Source organism: Scomber japonicus, chromosome 5 (genome assembly GCF_027409825.1).
Source record: "Scomber japonicus isolate fScoJap1 chromosome 5, fScoJap1.pri, whole genome shotgun sequence".
NCBI classification, from domain to species: domain Eukaryota; kingdom Metazoa; phylum Chordata; class Actinopteri; order Scombriformes; family Scombridae; genus Scomber; species Scomber japonicus.
In genome coordinates, this window is record NC_070582.1 from 12,317,895 (window position 1) to 12,333,549 (window position 15,655).

Below are 15,655 nucleotides of genomic sequence, written 5' to 3' on the forward strand. Positions count from 1 at the left end.
GTCTCCCGCGTGTTTACCAAAAAAGCTTTCCTCCTTCTGAGCTTGACCTCCCATTTCTATTGGCTGCATAATAGCGCAGGCTGAGCTCGGTGTGGGCCTACTTCAGATGTGTGCGGAGCCTGAAGGTCGGAGTGCTGTGTGTCAGATACAACTGGAGGCTGCTGAGGCGGCATCAGCTTGAGCGAGGCATTTCTCTTTACCCCGACAAACCTTCAGGGGGCTTTTAGCATTTGTTCAGTCTGCAGTCTCTGGAAAACATCTGATTCATTTTTTAACCAGTCCCAGATGCGGCAGTGTGAGAGTGTGTGCATGAGTGCGTCAGTGTGAGTTTGTCAGTGCATGAGAAATTGTGGAGAATAGCTGTCTAGAGAAGGGGAGGGAAAGAAGAAACCGTGTGGATTTTTTTTTTTTAAATATAACTTTTTAGGTATGAACGCAGATACGTGCGTCTCATACTGCGATATGACATCGATGGATTCATATTATAGCCCATCTACTGCGCAAGGTAGGGATCACCAGACGAACCCGTTCAGGACTTTCCCGACGACTGAAACCAAATACAGCCCCACGTTCATTCCGGGTAAAGGGCAGGGTTACGGAGAGAAGTCCCGGAGTCCTTTCCAACCGGAGTGCCAATCACTGGATGGCGCTGAGGAGGGCACCTTCAACAAATACCAGCTCTTCATGCAGCGACCGACCTGCAAAACTCCGCCTGAAGGCAGCAAGCTGCACCCGGACAGCGGACATAACGGGACGCTCATTCCCTGCTATGGTGAGTTCATATGCAAATATATGGATTATCATACCGGGGGGATATAAGACAGAGGGGGGACACATTTACAGTCAATAAGGGAAATTCGCTGTTACTATCACTGTGTAATCGAACACCTGAAAGTCAATAATATGCGAGTTAAGAGCAACAAGGAAGATACAAGACTTCGACTCCCATCAGCCACCACCTGTATCTGAACATAAAGTTATAATTGATGATTTAATGTGGAGCAAATCAATCTGATACAACTGTGAACCACGAGAGAGAATAATCTGACTTTTTTTTAAAAATGTGAGGAACAGAATCCACATCAAAACATTATAAACTTAACCTGATATTAAAGTGCATTTAATAAGTTACTATAAGCAGTATTGAATAAGGAGCTGGTTGAATTTAAAATGGACTATATGTCAGCGAGCTGCCCTGGGAGCCTGCAAGGTCAGATATATAGCTAATTGAAGCATTATTCAACACTTCATCTCATTTGTAGGGATGCGTGCTCAAACTGAGAGGTTATTTTAAGACTGGATGTTTGCCCCTTTTGTTTCTATTGACCCTCTGATGTTAAAAGACTCTTGGTAATATAGGCCCAGTTTGCCCATTACTTCAACCACATCACTAAATGTATCATTTCATCACTGGTGAAGATGCAGCATCGCTGTCACTTGTGTCACTGCATGGCCTATAACTACAGCTTTTCTTGTATACGTAAAAGCCTCTAATTCACTGATCATTACAAAATAAATTATGATTTTTTAAAAGTATTTAAATATCAACTACAGGTGACCGAGGCCTCCTGCGCGCGTGCACGCACAGACAGACAATTCAAGCGCAGTCACGTAAAAGCGAAAAATGTCAAATTTCAACTGAATTATTTTAAAATCAATTCAACTATCGAAAAAACTTTTACTGCAAATTTCTCTTGCAGGTGGTCATTTACTGACACATAACTGAATGACAGCTGGCGCAGCTATTCCACATTATGAATAGTATATAAAATAAAATATATAGCCTAGTGTATATCCACTTTTTAATTTGAGAAGCAGTTCACACTTAGGCTAAGATCTCACGATTTACAGGCCATAGTACAGACTAGTAGATAATTCAATACCAAAAGTAATTATTTAAGAGACTACATGAAGTCTCTGGCAAATAATATTAATTTAAAACGAAAGCTTTACATCTTTATTGACTGTATTCGCCAATTCGTTGCAATACAAATGTGTCTTTAAATATAAAAAAATGTATTATTTCTTTTATGAGACTTCATAATAAAAATAAAAACCCATTAAGCAATAAACAGACAAAACAGATCCACAAGAAAGAACTGTAAAATAAAATTAAAAATAATTAAATTAAAAAAAAATCAATTAATATGTTCATCAACTGTACACACCTCTAGAGCCAATAATATCATTATTTGTGCAACAGACACCCCACCATAAAAATTACAGTCTACTTTTAAAAAAAATATGAATTTAATATTTTGGTAAGCTCTCATTATTTAGACTCGTTGGCGCCTGTTTATTTCCAATCCAGATGTTTATCATGGCGCTGATGTCACAGAAGAAAACATGTGTTACGATCATGGCTGAAATTTGACGCATGTTGATCCACCTAACCTTTAAACATCGGCGCTGGAAAATAGACGAGGTTAAGAAAATAGAGGCAGACACTGGCTAATCAATTTAAATGCACCAAAGAAGCCAGATACATTTCTGCATTAAGTGTAATAAGTAAAATTGAACTGTTCTGATTTCTGTTCAGTGGGATCAATTACAACTCGGCCTGCAGTTTAACTTTTTTTTTTTTTTTTTTTTTTGCGCATTTCTTTTAAATTTCAGAGCAGTAGCCAGTACGACACTTTGCCAAAAATCCATCCATACATGCATTGCAAAGTAATCTGTTTTTCAGGCTGAACTATAACTTTTTTCACGTGTTTGAGAGTATTGCCTCCAACCAGATTAGGGCACCCCTTCATTGGAGTGAATTGATTTGGCAAGTGCATTGACAGAACCATTTAAACACCATCATTAAATGCAACATGCCTCCCTCGAGGAGAACACTGCAATGTTATTATTGAAAATGTTGCAGCCAGATGAAGGCATTATAGCTCTGGGGAGGATACTTTGGGCTGGAGCCAAAGCCTCAGGCGTCAACAGGCTTGTGTTGTTATGTGTGGGCCTCAATGGGAGATATATTGCTCAATGCTGATGCTTTATCTCCATCATTGTGACAAAAATCGTCTCATATCCAAAGGGAATTTTCTGTGTGGCAACTTCGGGTGTAATGTTGTTTACATGGCAACTCAACATTTTCTTGTTTGTGTCATTCTGAGGGTGTTAAACACAGCAGCGTTTGGTTAGACATACACACAAAAAGGAGAGAAAACTGCTAAAATTGGTAATATTTACATTATAATAACACATTGAGATAAAAGAAAAGCAAATATGTAGATATACTGTGTAGAATATATTTAAGTACTATCATGTGAAATATTTTTGGAAAATGCTGCTTGATATTCACACCTTATATTCACATCATGAACTAATGCCGCTTACAAAAATTTTGGCATTATTCCTTTAATCCACTCAATTAATCAATTTATTCCAAAGTAGCTCCATAGTGCTCAACAAAAGAAGCAACGTTGTAAAAATTGAATAGCTTGAATGATTTTAAAATTCACATTCAAATATGCTCATACATGCTTACTGTTTAATCTCAGAAGGATAATGTTTTTCAAGATTTACATTATTTTGTGTGGATAAAAAAAAAAAAAAAAAAAAAACGATACTCAGTGTGGAACAAAATGCCAATTAAAAACTCAACATTGTCTTTGGAGTGAATCACCGTATTTCTACACAGCAGTGGCTCAGGTTGGCGGTTTCCTTTCATAAGTGCCTGTTAATCAGTGAGACGGTCCCACAGCGAGGACAGGGATGGAGCCGTCTACCTGCTCGCACAGCTATGAATGAAATAAAACCCCCGGAGCTGATCGAGTGCTGAGGAATGCAGGTCAGCACTGTAGGAGAGGTCTACATTAATCTAAGGCAGATGTGCATTACTGGCTCCTATAGTTATTATTCATACTCCCAAAACACCAGATCTCCAAAGAGTCCCTGAGATGACAAAGTGGTACTGGTTTACATAACCCCGTCTCAACAATACCTTGTACAAATAAGCAACTAGTCAGAAATGGACATAGAGATTGGGTAATGATTTGAGAGACTCGGGAGAAATAAGAGAAGTTTCTGGGAACGCTGCACATGTGTGGGAATGACTGTTTACATGCACATACTTTACTGAACTCTATGGCTATGAGAGGCAAACATATATACATTCTTGATTTTATTATTTACACCAATTTCAGTTTTTTTCTTTTGATGCAAGCTGATAGGTACGATAAGGAGGCCGTAAGGTTTTAGAAATCACAACCTAATGATTCAATTATACGTGCAATTCTATGATATATTTGAGCGGATGCAATGGGAGCTAAAGCTAAATCTGTAGAGTGGAGATTGTGTTTATAGGCCTGTGGTTGATACTGAGGTTGCATCCTGCATTGCTGATACATAACGTAGTGTTTGTGGGAACACTGGTAATTACTGAGGGCTGACTGCGCCTCATCGTTTTTGTCCTTTTTCACAAAATAACAGTTTAAAGTAAATCACACATTTATAGAATAAAGCATAGTCAATGTTTCAGTCTTTGTACTTTCAAACAACCCCTCCTTCCCTTTCAGTGGGTTATTGAAGCATCCTGTGAAATTTAAAACATTTTTCTCAGCGCATGAAAACCAAAACAAGACCTCAAAAAGTTCTGGCAGCATTTTAAAAGCATCCTGTCAAAATATAGTACGCTAAGTACATGTTAAAAGGCTCGGGGAAGTGATGTCACAGGATATGCATGTGCTGATGACTAACACATTGTGTCGATTTTGACAATAAGCAAATGCCAGAGTGACACCTGTGATCATGCCGACATGTGTCTGTGAACCAGAATAAATTAGAATATATAATGAGTTCACTTGACAGGATGAATTCCTCACTTGTTAAAATGTAATAGCTTCTAAAAAAATGAGGAGGTAGTCTCAGGAGGTAACGCAGCAGCAACCTGCATGTAATGAAATGAAGAGACAGATTAGACAATGTTACTCTGAGAAGGGCTTGTGTTTGATCGCTGTTGTGCAGTTTTCTACAGAGCTGTGTAAGATAGGCAGCATGATTTGGCCTTTACTTTCAGCCACCTCGCTCACAGAGGAAGGTAACTCTCCACTGCCTACCTGAATAAAGAAATGATTTGGAAACTTCAATCAGATGGCACACATTTTGATTGGCGCCTTTTGATTGTTTTTAACATTTACTTCCTCGAGTCTTGACTATAGTATGGACAATAAGGTAAATCTAATCTCTGATTCAAGAGCTCTTGAATACTACACCCGTTTGGCCACAGAAGACTTCAATATGCTCCAAAAAAGGGATAAAAGGCTTATTCGCTTAGAAGTCAGAAAAATGACAACTCAAAAGCCAACTATGACAGACTAATGATGGAAACTACTGGACAAAGCAAAGGCATGATTTTTCATTTTTGGTTCATGATTAACAGCAGTCATTTTTCTCTGCTCAGCTTGCTTTCAGAGAAAGAATATTTTCCTTGTTTTGATATATTATTTAATAAAGCCAGGGGTGGGAAGTAGCCCAAATCATAACGGGCTGTCACTGACTGCAGCACAAACGTTCTTTATGCTTCTTTAAGATTACAAAGAAGGTAAAATACTCCTTGGAATTGTGATACAGCATGATTTAGATGTACAGGTGAAATTATTTTAAGACTACTGGAAGGCAGGTAGAGGCTAGTTAGTGGTTATCATTATTACATAAGTTTATTTCAATATTTTGAATCATTTGAACGGCTTACTTGTAACATTGATGATAAACACACACAATCACCACATTACAAAAAAACCCCAGCAAATAATCAGAGTGGTTACATTAGGTTAAACATATACTTTTAATTTTGACACACACTTAAATGCAAACACTGTAAAACTCTATTTTTAAAATGAAACCTAAATATAACTGTATCATCATTTTGGGAGAATATGTGTGTACTTCTTCAATAACTACATTCAAAAAAACTATTTCTGTGAACTTTGATAGAAGGCAGTGACATCCACAGCGCAAGGTATCATGACAGTAGTGAGGTCATGATAGTGTCAATTTATCAGAAGCTGAGGCTGAACAGAAAGATTTTTAGTTTCCCAGGGAATATGCATTCCTGCGTGAGCCACTGGCATAGATCTCTCCTCAGGAACATCTGGGAGCCTCCCTTCCACTGAGGAAACAACAGTCAACATCAAGTCTTAGACTGTGCTGCGGAAAAATAATTCAGCCCAAAGCATGTCTGTGAATCAACAGTGTATGTAAAATTAATAGTCACCTTTTGGTGACCAAAACCAGTGGAATATTTTACTTTATTTGGCCCATATAAGGTGTGATAAGTGGAGAGCAATTGTGGCAGATTGCTGTCAGCTTTGAGTGTCTTGAGAGAGCATTTTAGAGCACTCTGTTTAAAAGCATTCCCTTCCCCATTTAGTGTTTGGTCATTAACCCTTCCCCAGGTTACTAATTTATAGTGTTTCTTTTATTTGGCTTCACTTGACCCTCCCCGTCCCATTCCATAAAAACTGAGAGGGTGCCATGTTGCTTTACAACCAGTTAAATTACACTTTGATGTTTTCTCTCTGTTTTCAGCAGTGATTAAATTGCTGACCCTAGTAAACATCTGACCTCGGCTAACTGAAGAGGTCTGCAGCTTGTCACAGAATAACTCTGGCAAATTGCAGGATAAGCCGCTGATATTCCTTGCATTTATATACGTTGATGAATACTGAAGGGAGAACAACAGTCAAAAAAACACATTCCTCCGAATGCCAGAAAAACTGGAGCCAATGCAGTGGAATCTTGGCTTCCAAAAGAAAGCAGTGTGTGATGGCTGTGTTCTTGAGAACAGCTTGCAGAAAATACAGCTCAGCATGCAGGAGTACTGGAAGATGTTTGTGGCAAAGAATTGTGTGTGGTTAACATTAGCGTGACAAAGAAAAGCGAAATCACTTTGGAGTACTCGATGGAGAGAATGATGTTAATTAAGGTAGAGTGCGGATTTGAGCGTAAATGTTGGCGATATCTGCATATGGCTGAGAAACTTAAAACATTTCCACCCACCATCCTGCCATCTTCCCATCCCTCATCTGCACGCCCAGCTGTACCCTTTGCCTCACAGGATATGTGCCTTGCTCAGGGGCATAATTGTATTTTCTCTCACAGATGCAAATGCCAAGCAGGAACCCGGAGTTGAGCTGTCTTACCTCTTAACATTGCAGCCATGCTCCTGCCCAGGGGTAGAATGAAATTATTGCACAGAGCTTTAGAATAAGAGGCCAAAGCAGGGGTTGGTGATGTCAGAACATCTGCCTGCGTGGAGACCGTAAGAGGGTCTGACAGGTGGGCCACAGCGATATGAGGTCATGAACTCCAGCTGGGCGAGCTGTGTTGTTCCATTAACGTCTCGGTCGGGGCAAGTCTGAGCTACAGAGCAGGGGAGGGCTGCTGCAGTTTGGAGGGATGACTATTGACAGCTCATTGTGGGACACACTAGCCAAAGGCATACTAATCCATGAAAACAAACATGCATGTTGCAGACAGCCACCGCCTAGCTTCATCACTCTAAAACTATTCAGTCATCTTGCTAAACCACTAAGAAACTTGGCTCAGAGTCACCAATGCCACAAGGTGTCAACTCTCTTTCCTCCATTCGTTGGGTTTCTGAGGACGACAGGAGGCCATTACTCCTTTCAGAAATTCAAAGTGACAAAGGAAAATCCATACACACAAGCATATATAATTAAGTTAATTACGCTAAACTTGATCTAACTGGGAGACAAATGTTTTTGGACTAAAGTTCCTCTGGTGTTGCACAAGACTCACATGTCTGTTTATGCTGAGGAGACCATTACGCGCTGGTTTCGGACCAATACAGTCAGGTCCAGGCGCTACCCGTGCCCATGCGCAGGAAAGGCAAACAGAGAGGCTGACAGAGCACACTGTTCTCACTGGCCCGTAACCAGAGCCCTTCAGCTTATTTATTCACACAGCTGTTTGTTTATTGAAGGAGAAGGGACAGCTTTCTTCATCTCCTAAAAGGAAACAAAAAAGCTAGCAAGCGCTGACAGGAACAGAGCCAGGTCTGTCGCAAAATGGAGGCTCACGAAATTGAAGGTGACAAACACAATGTTGTTTACATCTGAGGGGCAAGGCTGTGGGGTAGAGTGCAGTCGCCCCCCGTACACAAGGCCCACCATACACGGCTCGAGATGGAGCAGGTTTTGCGTGGCTCGGGTTTCAGGTGGCGTGATTGAGAGATGTGAGGGAGAGTGCAGCGCTGACTGTGGGGAGAAGTTGGAGGGTTGTGTCACAGGTCACGCCAATGTATAGTGACATACCTTTCAAACAGAAAGAGAAATTTCTTCTCTGCAACTTTTAGACGTGCTGAGCATAGACAAGGCCTTTGAACCTTAAAATAAAACATTACAGAGGTGATGTAAGCTTAAAGTAAATGTCATCTCGTGTGAATGTTGTAACATGATGATGAGCAGACGCGCTGGCTGGCTTGAATGTGAGGCACCATGGGTTTTATCCAGCCACATTCACCAAGTGCAACACACATTTTAAAGACAGTATTGCTCTGTTAAGTATTTCAGTAGTAACTATAATTACAGGACTATTATTGACAACATGTGGCCCTTTTTATTCAGTCCTAAGTTGGTCAGAAAGTTGGTTGTAATAGCTTGTTTGAAAGATATATTTTTACAGCGAGAGTATGACTTGTATTATTTGTGAAGCCACAGTTAAATAAATTGAGATGGGTTTTTCAATTCTTCATGCTTCTTATGAGAATTGTAAGAATGGCTCACTTCACCCGTAACCAAAGATGCTCAAAATTTTTAAATCCCCATTATCTTTTTAGATGTCTGAGCAGTGCTATTGATCCCCATAGCAAAACTAATTGGAATAAAGTAGGATTAATCATAACTTTCCACACTTTCTTCTGTCTCTTTTTTTTAATCTCATACATGCAGGAAAAGACAACAGCGGCCTGACAGAATCTGATTTGCCCTCAAGTGTCGACCCTCCTGGGATGGAAAGTAGCTACCTGAACCTAAAGGAGCCTGGAGTGAAGGGGCAGAGTGAGCGGCCAGGCTCAGATCTTTCCAGCCCTCTAGACAAAAGCGAGGCTGAGAGCAACAAGGGCAAGAAGAGACGCAACCGAACCACGTTCACCAGCTACCAGCTGGAGGAGCTGGAGAAAGTTTTCCAGAAGACACACTACCCAGATGTTTATGCCCGCGAGCAGCTGGCACTGAGGACAGACCTGACAGAGGCCCGTGTACAGGTGAGGAACACCAGGTTTCATGTGAAAAATTCCTTTCTGTGCACTGACATGAGATGTGAGCTGTGCTGTGCTGTATGAATGCAAGCGTCCATGTTTGCATGCTAATAATCACTCAGGGAACTGACAGAAAGGGCTGGGAGAGTTAAGACTGGCATGTTGACAAAGATTGTTCGGAACAGCAGACAGCAAGGCCTATTGTTCTCCATCTCTCTTTCTGCCTGCCAGTTTTAGATCAGAGAGGGATGGGTGGGACTGAGGGAATACTCTGCTCTTAGCTCTTACATGCTGCAGACTCTGCATGAAGGTCAGAGGTCAAGGGTTTCTCCCCAGCACTACCATGTTCAAACTACTTCACTGCACAACTCTGGAGGCAGGGAGGGAAAACACATGGAAAAAAGAAAAGTCATCAAAGCTATTTGGCAAGGATATAAAAAACACTTTGAGATGCCAGCTTCAATTTCCACGTGTAGTCCAAGACATAGTCAGGGACAGAGAGCCTGGCCTGGTCCTTGTGGTGGTACAGTAAAATAAGTACATTCATGTTGCATTCACACAGACCCATCTATTCCCCAGATGAATATAATTAACTTCCTCATCTGACAGGCACACAACAGACTCTGTTGAGTCACTGTGAGGTTTGACCCATAGTTCTAAAATCAGACCCTAAATATGCACGCAATCAAGACTAAATCCCACAGTTTCAAGGTCCATCAAGACAAAGTCCAGGGATATCCAATTGTTGAATACCAAGGGGCACTTGAAGCTTGGCAAGCGATCGGAGAATCCTTTTCATCTCCAAAACAACAGGCACTGAAATCCAGAATACAGATGTTTTCTGCCAAAATGCCAATGTCAAGGTCCTACAGTTTCTTCCTCAGTTTGATGATGAATGTCTTCATAAATTCAACTGCAGTCTTCTATAATCACATCTGTGACTTCTGCTGCCACCAGTTTATTTAGTACAATTAGCTCCAAACCTCAGACTTGAACTTCACCAAACTGCCTTCATTTTATGGAGGAGGAGGAGGAGGCTGTGTGTGAGTGACTGCTGAGGCACTCTATCAATCGCAGTGGTCCAGGATGACAGAGATGAGGTGAGACGCCTGGACTTCAAAGCTGCTTTTGGAGCTGTGCACTCTGCCCTCCCTCTCTCCCTCTTCCTCTCTCTGCCTGCTGGCTCTGGAGCATAAATAAAGCTCTTTAATGGCTCTGTAAGCTGCCTTTTGCTGTCAACGTCTTTAGCAATTACTGTATCACCGCCAACCACTTTGAGCTCCAAGAGTTTTGAGCCACCTTCCTTGCAGATGTCTGCTGGATAAAATAAACAAGAGTAGTAAGTGTTTGCAGTTGGTAAATATCATCCTTTTGGGTACCATATACAGGATGAGTAACTGCTGTTCATCGTGAGAAATTATAAAAATTCTTCGCGTTAATTGGCTCTCTGCATGTACAAAGACACCACTAACCTCCTTTCTAAAAAAAAAACTGAGAAGTTTATAAGTTGGGGAATAGGAGACACGGAGCAGCAAAGGACACATCTGACTTCATAATGTTCCCCGAATGATCTCTCTGCCAAACTATTTGGCTTGGGTCTCATTCCTACTGCCGTTCAAAGGCGAAGCTACGTAGAGCAAACCCTCTGTGAAACATGACACACTCAATACCCAGAAACTGAGACAAGGGGTATATATGTGCTCAGACATTGTTTGCTTGTTTATAAAAAGTTTCTAGTATGTGAGAGCATCCACTTTAAAAGAACATGTTTGTCAGTGACAGACTTGAAGTAGTATATAAAAATGGTATGTAAATGTGTGTGTATCCTGTGTGTGTGTGTGCATGCGTATGCCTGGTCCGCTGCTCTCGTCTGCACGCCTTCGAAAGGTCAAAGGGGTTAGCTGCGGAAAGCCAAGGGCTTAGGCGTCAGGAAATTAAACATGAAATGAAAACAAGCTCCAGTTTGAACATTCTCCCATCTCACTTTCCAATATCCCCACTTCCCCTCTCTGACTTAAAAGAGGAGGGAGGGAGGAGAGAGACAGGGAGAGAGGGTGGGAGGAGGGGAAAGAGGGGCGGGGAACAGGAGAGAGGAGACTGAGAGCTTCAACAGTGAGGTGGGAGTACGACAAAGAGATTAAGATGAGTAAAGGAGTGAAGTTGAGGTTATCTTGATGGGTCACAATTAAGATTAAAAACTGATAAAAATGTTTTTTTGTCAGAGAAAATCGAGCTCTGAAATTTACTATATCTGACAAATCAAACAGTGTCATAACTTTCTCAGAGCCAGAACTATACTATGAGTAAGATTTATGCTTATCAACCCAATTGGGGCCATTTGTGTTGTAGCTTATATTTGGAGACCTGTAATGTTATGAGCTCAGATAACCCAGGACAACCAAAGGAAAGACATGACGAACCTTCAACAATAATAGACCCCAAATCCTCCGGGGGAACATAACAGACTCCAAGCTCTCCTGCAAACATATGATATAATTCAAAGGGCAACAACCCGTCACCTTGACATTGGGGTTCAGCCACAACCTCAGATATCAGCTTACCACTTTGCTAGGCCGAGCTGTCCTCTAATCTCGCCAGCTGACCTGAGGAATGTCGAAGTCAGACGACATTTCTTTATGTCAGCTTCTCGCAAAAACATAGGCAACAGCTACAGGAGGCCATATATGGTCCCTGCTAGCGGTCTATCCAGTGACTTAAAAAATGAATGCATCTTGGGACACTTATCTCATATAATAAATATCTACTCCTCCCCCATAACACAAATTCAGCATGGGATAAAAATATACAGATTTTGCTTTTGTGAAATTCATACCTCTGTGCTCTGTGATTTTTGTCATTTAACTTTTACTGTGTTTGAGCTAACAAGAGAAAAATGGTGAGAGACAGTCAAAAAGAGGGGGGATTTGCAGAGGTTGACTGAGGGGAAATTGCATGTCAGGCACTGTGAAAACCACAAGCTGATTGGGCTGGGAATCAACCCACAATCCAAGTTCAAACCCCTGTGTCGAAGCGGGCTTGCTCCCCCTTTCTCTTTGAAGAAGTTTCCCCTTCCCTCTTGGGAGGATAAGATTCAGACAACCAACAAATAGATACAGATAAACATGTAGAGACTCCCAGCATCCCCTTTGCTTTTCTATTTTTCTCAAATGGAGATGTGAGAAAATTTTGTAGAAAAAAAGATCCGTAAAGGTTACAACTGATTACACTGAGGAATGCAGAGATGTGTGGTTAGGAGAGGAGAAGATGGAGACAAATAAATGAGGTGAGTGCTTTTAGTCTGACATTACCCCACCTAAAATGATGCATGCAGTTTAGAGGCCAGTAATGTGTCCAAAAAACTGATATTAAATCAATTCTAAAGCACTTTAACAATTAAACCTGTAACTGAAACGAAAGAAATGGCACACGCCAAGCATCAAGACCCTTGACTCAGATAAAACAAAACAAAAAAATCCTTCAGCTGGTAAAAGAAACCACAGGAAGAGCCACAGAGGTGGGATCTCTCTTCCAATACAGACATGTTATAGATGTCATATGCACAGAGGTGACGGAAATATAACAGTATGTGTAGTATGCGAGTGTCCTGGATCACCACACTGCACAGCATTGACAGTGACTCCAGAGGATTTTTCTCAGGTTGTATATATTCAACTTTTTTTTCTTAAAATGCTCTTTCTTTCATAACACTCTGTCACTCACCCTTCAGTGCTGCTTTCCACCAGTTCCTTCCACAGTTAAGGAGAAGTGGGCTAAGTACCCTGCTCTTGGTCTGTCAGCAGGTTCTGAAAACACACCCTTTCTGAAAAGCAGCTACTATCAATCTCATTCAATCTCATGAGGGGAAATTACCAAGAAAATCCTACATCCATTGCATCCCATACTTAATAAACTCAAAGTCAGACAAAAAATACACTCTTGGTCAAAAGTTGAACTTTAGTTTCATGGATTATGCAGAGGGATTCCCCTCTCGATCCCACTGTGCTGACATGTGGGGGAGAGCGCACCTTTCTTAGAGTGATTTATGAATGGCTACAGGCCCAGATGTGGATCTGTCGACGCTGGCAGCATGAAGGGAGGCAGACGCCCGTGTATCAAAGGGAGGAGCTGAAATGTGCAGCACCAGGGGAGACTCACCATTTTCACATCAATAGCCCTGTGTGGACAGTACTTTAAAGACACGTCAAGTCTTAAAACCTGGGCCTGGACTTTCATGTGCTGCAGAATTTATTTGCTGCACTATCTTCATTTTATGTGGTTCAGTTTTACTTTGTCTTGCTGAGCGGAGAGGATGACCTCGTTTTCTGCAAAACAGTACTGAGGGTTGTAGGTGATGTGAGAGCTATGAGAGCAATGTTTAAAATGATTTTCAGGTTTTGTTTGGTGGTGCTTGGTCTGTATTTCTGAGATATTTTCCTTATGTGCTGTTTTCTTTGCAGGTGTGGTTCCAAAATCGCAGAGCCAAGTGGAGGAAGAGAGAGCGTTTTGGCCAGATGCAACAGGTCCGGACACACTTCTCTACTGCTTATGAGCTGCCTCTTCTTACTCGGCCCGAGAACTATGCACAGGTATCAGACTAATAAATGGCTGTGAAAGCAGAATTTTCAATAATTAATCCGAAAGATTTATCATTGTCTCATCACCCCTGCTCTTCTCCTTCAGATCCAGAACCCTTCGTGGATCGGGAGCAGCAGTGGAGCATCTCCAGTGCCGGGCTGCGTCGTGCCTTGTGACTCTGTCCCCTCCTGCATGCCCCCTCACCCTCATGGTCATGGAGGCGTCTCTGACTTCCTGGGTGTGCCCAGTCCAGGGAGCAGCCACATGGGACAGACACATATGGGCAGCCTTTTTGGGGGACCCGCAATGGGCGGGGGGATCAATGGCTATGATATCAATGTTGATCCAGACCGCAAGTCCTCCAGCATAGCTGCGCTGCGTATGAAGGCCAAGGAACACAGTGCAGCCATCTCTTGGGCTACATGATGTCCCAGCCCAGTTCCACCCTGCCCCCATATGGCCCCCTCTCTGGAGCAGCCATCAGCAAGCACTGTGGGGGAGGAGGGAGTTTTCCTGAGAGCACTAATGATAACACAGGTCAAATGAACAGGGAGAGACTGTGGAGATAACAGCGGCCAACACAACCAAGATAACAACTGTGACTGTGACAATCAGCAGATGCTGAAAGTGAGAGAAATACAGAGGTCTTAGATAAATACAGAGAACTTAGATGTTACTTAGACGTGTTCATTCTTGGTTCCTTAATCTCTCAGGTCTAATTGAAATACGGGGTTTAGTCCCTAATAAACTGGGTATCATAGTTAGTGATAAGTTTCAGTAAATTAAGCAATATCATAAATATGGTTTACAAAGAACACAGGAAATCCAGTGCCAAATACAGCAATATCACATTTTAGTGTATTTTAAGCTTGATTCACATTATTTACTTCATTTACCGTATTTTTTTTAATGCTGTCCATCCTGCCCAACTCACAATGTTTACACGACTACCACTTTGTCTCCCATACTGTACATTTCAGTTCAAGTCCATTTCTAAACGTACGATATTTGTATTTTTAAAGCAATTTTTAAAAAACGAGGCCATCCAGTGAAAACAAGTTCAGATGCTGAGAGTTTCTTTTCTGTCACTTTCCAGTGCAAACTGTACATCAAAGCAAACAATAATTGGTTATGAAAGAAAACGTTAATTTAGTTGTAGCCTGCAGTGGGTAGTCGTGTCCCCGCAAAGAGGGACAAAGGTTCAATGCAATAAGTGAACAGACTCTGAGAGAGAGCAGACGAGGCCTGTGCCAATTTAGTATGGGAGGAGGGCAGCCATTGCATTGGCAGCAATTTCAAACCAACGTGTCATTTCCTCCCCCAGGGCTACCTCCAAAGGTTCCCCTGCTAAGGCCAGTCCTCAGGTTACAGGAAACACTTTCTTCCACTGGCAGACAAGGCGCAGCAATGCACAGCAGCAGCCTTCAACACCAACAAACCACGCCAGCTTCAATCTGCAACCAACAGGACTAGACACACTTAATTAGCATCAAAGTGAGCCGTCAAGCCCCGCAAACACCAGAGTACATCACGGCGTACATGGTGAGGACATACTGCAACACACACTGTAATAATCAATTCGTTGTTAGACGTAAGCTCAGCAGAGATGACGCCTGGATCTGAAACTTGTTCACAGAATCCGTCACATGCCAGAGACTGCAAGCCAAATCAGTGGCCCTAATTGTCCTGAAGAGAATTCTGTAATGTTTAGGTAATGTGATGACATTATAGCTGGACTGCAGGAATGCGGTGAGTATGTCCAGTGATTGCAGGGGTGTCTCTGTGTGTTACCCCGCCGGAATACGCTTGTCACCAGAGCCGGGCTGGAGGCTGAGGCTAGAGACAGGCTTCATTAGTCTTTTG

The 15,655-nt window shown here is 42.0% G+C and overlaps 1 protein-coding gene across 1 annotated transcript; it reads left to right on the forward strand.

Moving 5' to 3' along the window:
- The first annotated feature begins 357 nt into the window (after positions 1 to 357).
- On the forward strand, positions 358 to 14,218 carry LOC128358969 (homeobox protein aristaless-like 4). Its single transcript, XM_053319375.1, has 4 exons — positions 358 to 772; positions 8,910 to 9,223; positions 13,675 to 13,803; positions 13,898 to 14,218. Exons 1-4 carry the CDS (start codon positions 430 to 432, stop codon positions 14,216 to 14,218), a joined length of 1,107 nt encoding a protein of 368 aa, XP_053175350.1. The 5' UTR covers positions 358 to 429.
- The last annotated feature ends 1,437 nt before the right edge of the window (positions 14,219 to 15,655 follow it).